Source organism: Pelodiscus sinensis, chromosome 5 (genome assembly GCF_049634645.1).
Source record: "Pelodiscus sinensis isolate JC-2024 chromosome 5, ASM4963464v1, whole genome shotgun sequence".
Classification (NCBI taxonomy): Eukaryota; Metazoa; Chordata; order Testudines; family Trionychidae; genus Pelodiscus; species Pelodiscus sinensis.
Window position 1 is genome coordinate 3,598,461 of NC_134715.1, and position 12,168 is coordinate 3,610,628.

At 54.1% G+C, this 12,168-nt stretch overlaps 1 protein-coding gene and 1 long non-coding RNA gene across 18 annotated transcripts in view; one reads left to right on the forward strand and one right to left on the reverse strand.

The window, feature by feature from the left end:
* EPHA5 (EPH receptor A5) overlaps window positions 1–2,833 on the reverse strand; it is a 259,608-nt gene extending 256,775 nt beyond the window's left edge. For 5 of the 16 annotated variants that reach the window (XM_075929252.1, XM_075929244.1, XM_075929246.1 and 2 more), the window contains exon 1: window positions 2,186–2,831. In XM_075929252.1, the coding sequence (XP_075785367.1) occupies window positions 2,186–2,312 (127 nt within the window). In that variant the 5' untranslated portion in view covers window positions 2,313–2,831. Of the gene's footprint in view, window positions 1–2,185 lie in introns of all 16 variants that reach the window. The other 11 variants (XM_075929253.1, XM_075929248.1, XM_075929247.1 and 8 more) reach the window with 4 other exon arrangements.
* Window positions 2,834–5,297: 2,464 nt separating this feature from the next.
* The window catches only part of LOC142829391 (uncharacterized), an 86,896-nt gene continuing 80,025 nt past the window's right edge, over window positions 5,298–12,168 (forward strand). For both annotated transcript variants that reach the window (XR_012903783.1, XR_012903782.1), the window contains exon 1: window positions 5,298–5,394. This is a non-coding gene — a long non-coding RNA (uncharacterized LOC142829391). The remainder of the gene's footprint in view (window positions 5,395–12,168) is intronic.

The following is a 12,168-nucleotide window of genomic DNA, read 5'->3' on the forward strand; positions in this document are numbered from 1 at the left end:
TGTTTGTTCACAAGTAGCCCTTACTCGCTTGCCTCTGACTTCAGTGGGCCTTACTCACATGCGTAAAGACAGGGCGCAAGTAAGAGATTGCAGACGCAAAGCCCCTCAGTCTGTCTCTCTCCTTATTAATAGATCAATGCAAATCATGGTAAAACAGAACCAAACTTACTCCCAGCTTGGACTCGACTCAAATCAACACCATGTGAGTAGCTGCCTGTTGAGAGCCATGCAAATGAATTCCCTGGTGAGCAGATGTGTGCCAGTGATGTATTTAGAGAGGAGAAATCTAAAGACATGTCCATCCTCCCCTAATCTATCCATTCTCCAGCCCTGCGCACTCAGTAACTTCACAGCCATGGGAAGCTGTCCCTATATTTTTCTGTACTTTGCATTAGTCTCCTTTTCTAAAGCATATTATGACAAGCTACCTCAAAGCCACTGCTTTGAAACCCTGATGATGCTGTCCATTTCCTTGCCCCGATAGGAATTTCCCTAATAAATCACTGTGTAATAAAGCTGTTTTTGCTGATATGAATTCACATAGAAGCAAGCTTCCTGGCCTGAAAGTGTGTATTACATCTAGCACGTGGATGCAAAAACAACAACAAAAAGCCTCAATATTATTGCTGTTGCTACTAAAAAAAAAAAAAAAGGCTTTAGAAAAACTGAGCAGCATTCCAGCCACATGGAAAATCTTGTCGTAAGTGACTTTAAACAGGTGAAACTTTTAAATTGTCAGCAATAATCAATGTAAGCATCCATTGGGCTTGTCATGGTAGTGTAAGTAATAACTGTTATGTGCTCTCATGTCTCCTGATATTTTTCTTCTTGCACAAAGCATCTTTTTTTTAAAAAAAAAGTAAATCAACTTTGGACAGCACATGAAATGCACCATAAATAAATAGCTTTTGAGGGGAGGGAGGGACGGTAAATTCTATTCCCATCCTCTGACTTCTGGGTGGGTGTCTGGAGGTGGTTTGGATTTGCATTTGCTGATGCTGGGGGCTGTGTTTAGGCGCTGGACTCTTGGCGCTTTGCTCAGAGGCTAATTGCCAAGCTCTGGAGCAGGGACAATTGAGATGAGATGCTTAAGAGATATTTTAAGTGTGTGACATACAGCTCAGTCCAACCACGCAGCACAACACGGCACAAAATAGGCACGCAGCCCAACGACACAAACCCAACAGCAGGGACACACACAGCAAAAGGAACACACAGAGCATAACTTATCCTAGGAACAGTGGGATACCACACACACACACTGAATACACAAAATACCCACATAGCCTCAAACCAAACACGCACCCACAATCCAACCACACACAGCATCACCCTAAACACACACACACAATATACCCACGCAGTCCTACACAAAACACACACACAAGCCCAACACACAAAATACCCACACAGCCCAATACACAAAATACCCACACAGCCTCAAACCAAACACGCACCCCACAATCCAACCACACACAGCATCACCCTAACCACACACAATACGCAAAATACCCACGCAGTCTTACACAACACACACACACAAGCCCAACACATAAAATACCCACACAGCCCAATACACAAAATACCCACACAGCCTCAAACCAAACACGCACCCCACAATCCAACCACACACAGCATCACCCTAAACACACACACAATATACCCACGCAGTCCTGCACAAAACACACAAGCCCAGCACATAAAATACCCACAGTCCTATACCCACATAGCCTCACTCCAAACACGCATCCCCTCAACCCGAGCCCACACAGCGTAACCCCAACCAACCACCCCCAGCAGGACACAACCCCGGACTGGCAACTGTGACCCACCCCGCCTGTCCGAGTCCCAGCCCGTCCCGGGCAGAGGGGAGCGAGTGGCGGCCAGGGGAAGGGCGGCACCGGGCCGGAGGGGCCGAGACGCGCGGGGGCAGAGGCGGTGCGGGCTGTGGGCACGGCCGGTTGGGGGCAAGGGGCAGGGAGGTAGGAAGGGCAAGAGGCAGAGCTGCGGGCAGGGGACCCCTGGACACGGGCAGCGTACGGGGCCGGCTAGGGAGCTGGGGAGGACGCGGGGGCAGAGCGCGAAGGGGGCGCAGGAACAGGTGCGCCCGCAGGCGCAGGGACCCCAAGCGTTCCCGGGGAGCCGCTGCCCCAGAGCCCGGGCGAGCCCGCCCCGCGCCTCTCACCTTCATTGCCCGGGCTGGCCCGCAGGCTCCGCAGCGCCCCGCACAGCAGGAGGCACGTCCAGAGGCGAGCCGGGGAGCCGCCGCCGCCCAGCCCCGCTGCCCCTGCCCAGGCGCCCGAGCCCCGCATCCTCCGGCGCCGGCGCCTTCTGCCTCCCCGCCGCGGCTGCTGCGCGCTGCGCTCCTTAGCGCATGGGTGCGCGCTGGCGGCTCGGGCTGGCCGCTGCGCTCCGGGGCCGGGTGGCCGCGCTCTGCCCGCCGGAGCCTGGGCGGCAGCCGCAGCCGGGGGCTGGGAGCGGGGCAGGCGCAGGAGGGAGCCGGAGTCGTGCGCCCTCGCCGGCCCGCGCGTCTCCAGCGGCACCGGGCTGCTGCGTGCGGATCCGCCCGCGTCCTCGCCCGAGCCGCGCCGCGCCGCGCTGCGTGTGAGCGGGGCTGGGAGCAGCCAGCCCCTAGCAGCGCCAGCCGCCGACTGAGGCTCGCTCGGCCCCTCCCGGAGCGCCAGGGAGACGCAGGCAGGGGAACCAGGGGCCAGCCACGACGCCACCCCGCGCCTGCCTCCGCTCGGTGCCCGGCTGCATTGGCGCTGGAAAGGTGCCCGCTACCCACAGCCCAGCCTCCCCGCGGCTCCCTTACGCGCGCCGCCCGCAGGAGGCAGTGCCTGGCAGCCTCCCTCCCCGGCCCGCCCCTACCCCTGCCCCTTCCCCCGGAGGGGGGGGGGGGGGTTGGCGAGGAAAGGGAAGGAGCTTCTGGACTTTCCAGCTGCCTGTGACATGCCCCCGCCTCGCTGCTCCCTGTGCCCGGATTTCAGGGCAGTGGGGGCCCTGTGCGCGCCGGGCTCTCTTGGGTAGTTACTTTCCCTGCTTGCGTGGGGGCTGGGCGTCCGGGGAAGCCGGGAGTCACCCCGTCCACAGCAGCCTAGCCGAGCTCTGGACGTTACATCTATAAGATGGGGGGGGGGGGGGGGGGAGGGCATGGTGCCCCTGACACCCGACGGAGCAGCCCGGCTGTGCCTGCGCCCCTTAGGGCAAGTGATTTCTGCCCCCCTCTCCCCCAGGCCAGTCATGGCACTGCCCTCAAGGAAAGGGGGCTGCTTCAGTGACGATTCGCAGCACCCTCCCCCGCAATCCGGACACAGGGTGAATGACATGGGAAGCAGCAGGTCCCATGTCAGGCTTGGAGGGAAGGCTACTAAGGCCCTGGGGTAGGCCTCAGGCAATCCCCACCTTTTCCACAGGCTTCCTCTGGGAGGGTAAAGATCTAGCAACCGAAATGCTCCGTGCCTCAGTTTCCCCTCTGCCAAATGGGGGTAAGCAGCCATTTTCCCCCTGCGTATCCTCTCCGCCCAGTCTGGGTGGACTCAGCTCTGTGAGTCAGGGACCCGCCTGCACCGCACTTACCACACTGGCGGCTGGAGTCGCGAGGCGCGACGGTACAACGCGTGAACGTCCTCACGACACAACCAGCGGATCCCGTGCAAAGAGCCGCGTGCAAAGAGCTCCGCTAGCAGAGCGCCCGGCGCCCCAGGGAGATTCGGCATCGCTCACGGGGGACGGTTTGCCACGGCCTTGCATGGGTTTGCAAAATGGAGGGCTCCTATGTTCGGCTCTCTGCTGAAGTCTGGAGAGCCTGACTCAGGAGATGTGTTGGCCAATTGGGCCAGGCCTTTTTGGCACCACACCAACCACTTACATCACGCTCACGTCCCATGCTCGGACCGTCCGGTAACAAAGAACCATCATCACGGCTCTCTGGCCCTAGCTGCTCCCCCTCTGACTCACATTCTTCTCTGGCATGCATTCTCCTTCCTTCCCCCCACCTCGACCGTCATGAAGCAGCCCCCCAGCTCTCACTGCCATTGCTGAGGGCTGGAACCTGAGGTGGTTGCAACCGTGAGGCGTTTAAAATCCAGGGGTATCACTGGAGCTGGATACATCGGTCACCCAAAACCCGGCCTATGGCGCGCCGACAGGGGCTGCCAGGCACTCCCTGGTGGGCTGCAGCAAGCTAGGGGCAGTTTTACTGACCCCCGCCCCCATGCTCTAAGAGTCACACGCATAGCACCCAGAATCAAAGGACTGGCATAAAGCCCCCGGCTTTTGGGGTTCTTTTCCTTTCCGCCCTTAGGGGAGGGCCAGGTCCCAGTTTCTGGCTTTTCTTCACAACGAGAAATCTGCTGCTATTAAAACACCCTTAAGAAATAGCTACGAGTGGCCCCCAGTCGCTCATTCTGTGTTTCGCTGCCAGCTCCGCTATCACGAGCCTTGCAGGAGAGGCCGGAGTGGTTTGAACTTCCATCGTTAGCCAGGAAATTGCATTCGAGACCACTGAGAAGGCATCGGCTACGTCCCTAGCGTCCTCGAGCGCGTAAGCAGGTGGGCAGGCGCTCCGGGGAGGTGATACGAACCGCGCTGGGAAGAACGGCGTGACGCACAATTGCCAAGAGACCCCCTTTCCTACAGCTCGGTCAGGGCTAGGATCAAAAGCTGAGGGGTTCCCTCCTCCCCCTTCGTGCCTGTTTTTCAATCGCTTTACAGCCCTAGGATAGTCTCCTACAATCTCCCCAGGCCCTACCAAGCCCCCCCCCCCCGCCTTCAACTAGCCTCTCAGCCAGCCCCGGGGGTTCCCTAAGTTGTCCCCACCTCCCTCTGACTAAGATGCAGCTAATTGGGGCCCATATGGGAGGAAGGGCCCTTCAAGGGCAGGGCGCCCCCGACAGCCCGAAATACAAAACGACTCCCCCCGAGGCTCTGGCAAATACAAAACTTTTCCGTTAAAAGCATTTCCGGAAAATCATGCCAGTCTAGAGGTAGTCCCTGTGCCTATGGTGGGTGGAGTTTTCACGGGCTCTTGGCATTGGCTTGTCTCTGTCCCGAGTAAATCGATGAATCGGTAACATCCTAGCCCCGGTGAAAGGAATAGGAGTTGTATCACTCATTTCTCCCAAGCCACAGGCATTTCCATGACAAGGTCTCTGGATCACACAGGTTTAGACCGAGGACAGTCCAGGGAGGGGTTGTAACAGACCACTGCTCTGTGCCTTTAAGGCCCAGGGCTCAGCCTGTTTGGAGACAGAGCCTTGTTTAGAACAGGTGTTTTGGCCAGAGTAGCTGAGTGAGGCAGCTGGGGCAAGCCCCGTTTGGAAGAAGAAGGGAGTTTTGTGGTGTGCTTTGCAACAAGATGGACCTCTGGCTCTGGGGTTCTGCTCTGAGAAGGTAAGCTGGGTTTGAGCTGAAGGGCTTAACCAGCTTTGGGTAATGGCCTTGCTCTTTCCTAAGCTGAGAAGTTTGGTTAACAGCCTTTTAGGGTAATTAGCTGCTGTCTCCAGTGAGTCCTGTGTGAGAAAACTGTAGTGAGGTGTGAGGAGCAGACAGAAAAGCGGGTCAAGTGGCAGCTTGTGACCAGTCTACCCTAAGGCAGAGGAAAATGTCTGTGGAAAGAAAAACAACCCGGTTGCCCTGCGGCCCCCACCCACTGGGAGACAGGCACTGACCGGTGAGTCTCCTTCAGAGACACTGAGGGTACAAACAGTCTTTTGTCTTCACCTACCACGTGGTGGCTGGCTGCCTGGGCTGTTTGTACACTGGAGATGCCACAGGTGCTAAATGAGGGGACGCAGTAACGTGCTAGAAGGAGCAGGTGTGTTGTCTTGTGTTTCTGTGTGTTTTAGGAACTAGAAGCAGTAGTAAAGACCCTCATTCTCTCGCTGGGTATACCTGGAACTCCACCAGGTACTGACCCACTGGGCCTGCTTGTCATGTAGGGACTAGCTGCCGTCTGCTATAGATGGGGAGAGCGTGTCTGCCTCTTTGTTCAGGAACGTCTCCTGAACAGCAAGATCTGGGCACACCACGTTCTGAATACAGCTTCCTCTTAACTTAAAAGCAAGGGAAGGGTTTGGTGGGGGGAGGGGCTGATGTTCTGCCCCTCCCCTTCTGCTCTTCTCCCCCCCTCCCCCCCCCCCCCCCCATATTTAGCACAAGGATGCATAAAACCATACAGAAAAGAGACCAAACCCCCAGGTGGGTAAAAGGTGCTGTCTGAGAATGCAGCTCCCATGTGGGACTGCCCGAGCCCTGAGCCTCCCACCCCATAAGTGTCTGGTAGGGGGAAGTTGGGGCCCTCAGCCCCCTAATTAATAAGAGAACGTTGCTTACTCAGGGAGCGAGGGGAAAGTGCACAGTTTGCTGCTTTCCTCGCTCTGGCTGGGGGATGCAGGAGGCAGACAAACCGGGACCGGCCCCAGCTGGGGGACATGCTCCCCTCTCCTGGTTGTGCCTCCTGGAGATGCAGTGGCCATGGAGAGATGGCCCCAAGCTGCTGGGGTAAGAGAGGGCTGGGGCTGCCCTCTCTCCCCGGGGAACCCTCATGCCCAGCCCCACCCCACCTCCCAGCAATGACTGAAATGCAAGAACACAAAAACTGAGTGCAAGACCCGACCAGAGCTGCGTGAATCTTCCAGTGTTTCAGAAGATATTGTGGTCAACGGGCCTCGCCATGCAAGGACGCCTCTCGCCGTGCTCTGTCCGCACTGCAGCCGGGCAGCTGGCACCGGCCGGCCACCGCTGTTGAAGTTTGGGCTCTTCTCACCTCCCAAGCTGCTCCCCCGCCAGCCCAAATATCTACGGCCCGGTGAGCCAGAGCCTGCGGCATGCGCCAGTTGGGAGAGGGGTGGGTTTATCAAACAACCACCTTGACGCTGTTTGGAAGAAACCAACTCGTGCCGAGTTGGAGGGGTCACGCCCTTCTCTCCCAAGGGTGTTGGGATGAGAGACTGGGGGGGCCTAACGGTGCTAGATGTGGAGTCTGGAAACGGCTCTTGTTCGACTGGAGGGCTTGCCGCTCAGTAAAGCTAGCTGCATCCCTGCCACTGTCTGCCTCGGGAACTAAGGACTTGTCTTCACTCTATAGCACATCAAATGTAGACACTAGGGATGCTTCTGGGGCGGGCAGTTCTCCTATTGCCATAGGTAACCCAGTTCCCAGAGAGGCCGACAGAGCAAGTCTTCCATTGACCTCGGGCACTGACGACTGCTCAACTCTGTTTCTCAGGGGCACGGCCTTTCATTCCCCACAGCAAGGTAGCTAGATCGGCCGCTCTATAGCGATCCCCCCTTAGAAGGTAAGTTCTTTGGGGGCAGGAACTGCTTTGCTGTGTGTCTTGTGCCTTGTGGAGCACAATGGGTCACTGCTCCTGGTTGTCCTTTGGATGCTACTTCATAGAGACAGCCACAATAGGTGCTCACCGTAATGTAGTGCAGCCCTTGCCTGAAGTCCGACGCGAGGAGTGACCATACAGCGCTGCTGAGAAGCAGAGAAATCAGCCGGCCGAATCACGGACGCTAGAGAAGTTTGCCAGGGAGCAGGGCGGGGGGCTCTGGATCTTCCTGCCAAACCAGGAAGTGTATTTTGTAACAATCTCCAGACGAGCTATAAAATGCCCCTGGACACGACAGACCTTGAATGCGTCTCATGGTCATGGTGCGTCTCCTGATTTTCCACCTGGGGTTTACTTGCTTAATTTCATCCCATTACCCCTCTCCTTGTCCTGCGTGTCTCACATTCCTCTCCTTTCATCCACAGCTTTAGGGAGTTAAGTGTGTTTAGCTTTCCCTCCCCCCTCCCAATCAACCCTCCAGACCCTCTGTTGGGTTTATTGCTGTTCCCCAAGCTCCCTCCAGTTTGCCAATGTCTTTCTGGGAATGATTAACCGTAATGGAGTGGGAGTGTCCACCGACAGTTGCATCAGGCCTATCCCCGCTCTGTCCCCATGCCTTTGTGTAGGAGGCCTGATAATGGCTAGGCGCTCCCCCCCCCCCCCCCTGCATCCCCTCCACCCCCTACCATGTGCAATTGCCCACTCCTATCTCTCCTGCTGTCTGCCAGCCCGTGGCTCTCTCAGTATTGCTGCTTCCCTGGTATCTGTCACTGAACTGATGATTTAGTGTCTCTACCTTAGCTGGGTTAGTCAGAGTGGATTTTATTTATTTATTAATTAGCTGGAGTCACCCGGCGTTGCTCAGTCCCGCTCCCCGCCGGCCTATTCGCTCCCTCCTCCACCAGCCCGGCTGGTTCTCCTCCTCCCGATCTCCCGCCAGCCACCCTCTCCCCCGGCCAGCACCGCTGCCCCTGACACCACCCCTCCAGCTCTGCTTCCCACTGGCCACCCGCCCCCCCCCCCGATCTCCTCTGGCCAGCCCCACTGTCCCCAACTAGCCCTGCTTCCTGCTGGCTGCCCCCCCAATCTCCCCTAGCTAGCCCCACTCCCCCCCACTCCCGGCCAGCCCTGCTCTCCTGCTGGCCGGTTCCTCCCCCCGCTCTCCCCCAAGTGTGGCCATTTTGGGTGGGGGGGGTGTTTTAGACTACCTAGTAACCATAGCCACAGAGGGCAGGACGGATGCCGAGCCGTTGTGGGGGTGGGGCGAGTCCCAGATGGCACTTTAGGGCCGCAGGCGGTGGGCACGTGACCTAGGGTGGGCGGGGCCGCCCCTGTAGCACAGTGCGGTGGGTTATATTTTATTTTTACAGGTTGGGATCGGGCCTGATTGGGTCCAAAAGTACCTTAAAACCTTCTCCTGGAGGAAAGGTTATCCCATGCAAAGTTTGGTTGGGGTAGATCCTATATTGTCCGAGTTATTAGAGCACAAACATTCTCCTTTATATATTAGATTTTTGTTCCCGGCTGAACTGCACTTTTTCTCTGCCCCCATGTCCTCTTCTCTCTAGTTCTCTTATTTCTCTGTCCTGAGTGGTATTCGCAGCTCCTTCCTAACTCGGCTTCCTCTGTTCATTTCATTAGTGTGTTTATTCCTCCAGCCCCATGATGGAGTAGGATGTTAAATAGGATTAGCCCTTGCAGATTCTTTCAGTACTTTGCCTTCCTCGACTACATACAGTGCTCTTTATTACTGTTCCTTATTAAAATCTAAATGAGGGAGCATTGTCTCCTATCTGCTCCGGCCCCAATCCGCAAAATAATTAAGCAGATTATTATTCCCATTGAAGTCCTGATATTCAGTGTATCTATGGGACAGAAGTTCTGATCGGTATTATTCTAGATAACACTCCAAATAACTAGTCACGTGAGTAGTTCCAAACCCGCCATCTAACTTTTAAACAAGACATGATGATGCTACACGGACTAGGGAACCTGAGAAACTTCCTCCTTTAGCTTATTACCCTAGTTTTTTGTTCCTTTAAGGACCTAAGGGCTCTGAGCGCCCTATGACCCTCTATGCAGGAGCTAAATGTTTATTAAAATTGAATTCCATTTGGCTGGTTCCAGCTTGCCTCTGCTGTTTGTACTGGAGGCATAATGCACTTGTCTTGATCATCTCTCCTTCAGAGCCATGACAGACTCTCTAATGTCTCCAATTAGCGTCCAGAAATGCAGCCTCGAGTTTTGGGCACCGCTCTCTGGTAGCAAGCGGGCTTCAGAAAGGAAGGGAATCGCGTTAGGCCAATGGAGACGGAAATGATTTTAATCCCCTTCCCTCCCCAAAGTCTGCTAGAGGAAGAACTTCACTGCTGACTGAGGAGGAAGGAAGTGCAGTTCTGCCCCCTTCTGGCTTGAGCGAACATAGTCACGATTACCGCCTGCAATCAGACCCAGGTGAAGTCTGCCGATAGACTCCAATTAACCAACACTTGAGAGCAGAAATGAGGGTACCTCGCAGAGCTGCACAGATGGGGAGACCGAGTTGTCTTGCTGTGAGCTGCTAGAATTCGCCGCGGGAGTCAGTCGATGCTCAGACACTTCAGAAACTTGGCCACTTGGTTTAGCGTCTTGAGAGCTTGGCGCGTTTGAGAGCTTGGCGCACGGCGTGGAAAATGACTGAAGGGTCACGTCCTTTAGAGGATTCTCGCTGACAGGCTGGCACATCCTGCCAGGGAACATCTTGTCACCGTCACTTGGTCCTGGGGATAGGGGTTTTTTTTTTCATAAGGCAACTTGGATATTGGCAGTGTTCTCGCATTTGCCAATGTACTACTGCTGTTTGTGTTATGATTAGGGACATAAATGCTCATTAAAAATGTTAACTGTTAAATTATATCAGTTTAATTGTTTACCCGTGGAGGTCTGGTGTCTTGCCAGCCAGCCCACCATGAGCACAGAGTTCTTCCAGACTGGCCCTTTGTGGGGGGAAGGGGAGCTTCTCTGGTTGGCTGGGCCCACCGTATCACGGGTGGGGAGGCCTGCTCTGACTGGCTGGGCCCCCATAGGTGGGGTCCTACCAGCTAGGCCACCGTGGGCAAGGGCTGAGCATGCTGGGCCCAGCCCTCCAGATACCAGGGAAGCATTCAGGTAAGGCGAATGCTTACCGGGTAGCTGGTTAAACTTTTACATCCCTAAACAAGTCCAAGGCAGCTCTCAGCTATGCCTACACTGCCCCCGTTTTGCGCCAAAATATGCAAATGAGGCGAAGCGGAGACTATTGCTGTGCCTCATTTGCATAATTAATGAGGCACTGTTTTTTGCGCTAGAGGCTTTTGCGCAAAAACCCCCTCTTGTGCAAGAGCCATTCTTCTCTTTTTTTTTTCAAGAAAACCAGCTCTTGTGCAAAAGCCTCTTGCACAAAAATCGAGCCTTGCTAATTATGCAAATGAGGCATGGCGATATTCCATTCTTTGCCTCATTTGCATGTTTTCGTGCAAGAGGCTATAGTGTAGACCAATGTTTCTTAAACTGTGTTCTGCAGCACACTGGTGTGCCACGAGGCATTCAGAGGTGTGCGGCGGCGAACAACGGAATTAAAAATGGCTGCCATTAAAGCAGCAGGCGACCTTTTTTTTTTTCTTTTTTGCTCAACAAAAAATCCTTAGTGTTCTTCATAAATTGTTTTCCCTGGCCTGAGGTTCTCCACCCCTGCTTTAAATATTGGGTATTTAAAAGAAAAATTAAAGCAGAATGCTTAACTCCATTTTGGACCCACTGATTGTCCAGATCCTTTGTTTTAAATGAGGGGTGTGTACGGCGGGGAGGAGGGGTGTTTTATTTTGGGGTTTTTTTTGCTACATAATTCATCTTTTCAAACAATAGCATTGCTACCTCATTTACATACAAATCTATTGACTAGATACTTGAAGTGTTTTATCAATATTCTACTCCATCCAGTTCCAAACCTTTTTAAAGGAAGTTTTTTAAAAAAAAAAACTTTACAAGTTTGCTGTCATTAGAAATACAGGATGTGCTACACAAGTCACTGTACTGAATGAGCAAAAATTGAAGAAAAGTCTTTTAGCTTTTTCAGCTTGGAAAAGAGGAGACTAAGGGGGGATATGATAGAGGTCTATAAAATCATGAGTGGTGTGGAGAAAGTGAATCAGGAAAAGTTATTGTTCCCATAATATAAGAATTAGGGGACACTAAATGAAATTAATGGGCAGCACGTTAAAAAACAAATAAAAGGAAGTTCTTCTTCACACAGTGCACAGTCAACCTGTGGAACTCCTTGCCTGAGGAGGTTGTGAAGGCTAGGACTATAACAGGGTTTAAAAGAACCGCAATGAATGTATCTAGTTCTAAGTCCATTAATGGCTATTAGCTAGGCTGGGTAAGGAATGGTGTCTCTGGCCTCTGTTTGTCAGAGGGTGGAGATGGATGGCAGGAGAGAGATGGCTTGATCATTACCTGTTCGGTTCACTCCCTCTGGGGCACCTGGCTTTGGCCACTGTCAGCAGACAGGGTACTAGGCAGGATGGACCTTTGGTTTGACCCAGTATGGCCGTTGTTATGTTCTTTAAAAAATGCCCCTTAGTAGCACAGGTAACAATCTCAAACTGCCAAGGACTGAAAGCCAGGATCCGTAAGTCTTTCACACAAGTTTGAGTCGGATGCTTGAAATAACATGGATTCCCTCTCTAGAAAACTGGCTGCAGAATTCACTCTTTGCTGTGTTGCTGCAATAGCTCGAAACAAAGGGCCATTCCTATTGACTTTAACGGAACTGGGATTTCATCCCAAACACTTAATCCTGATAACTGTGGAT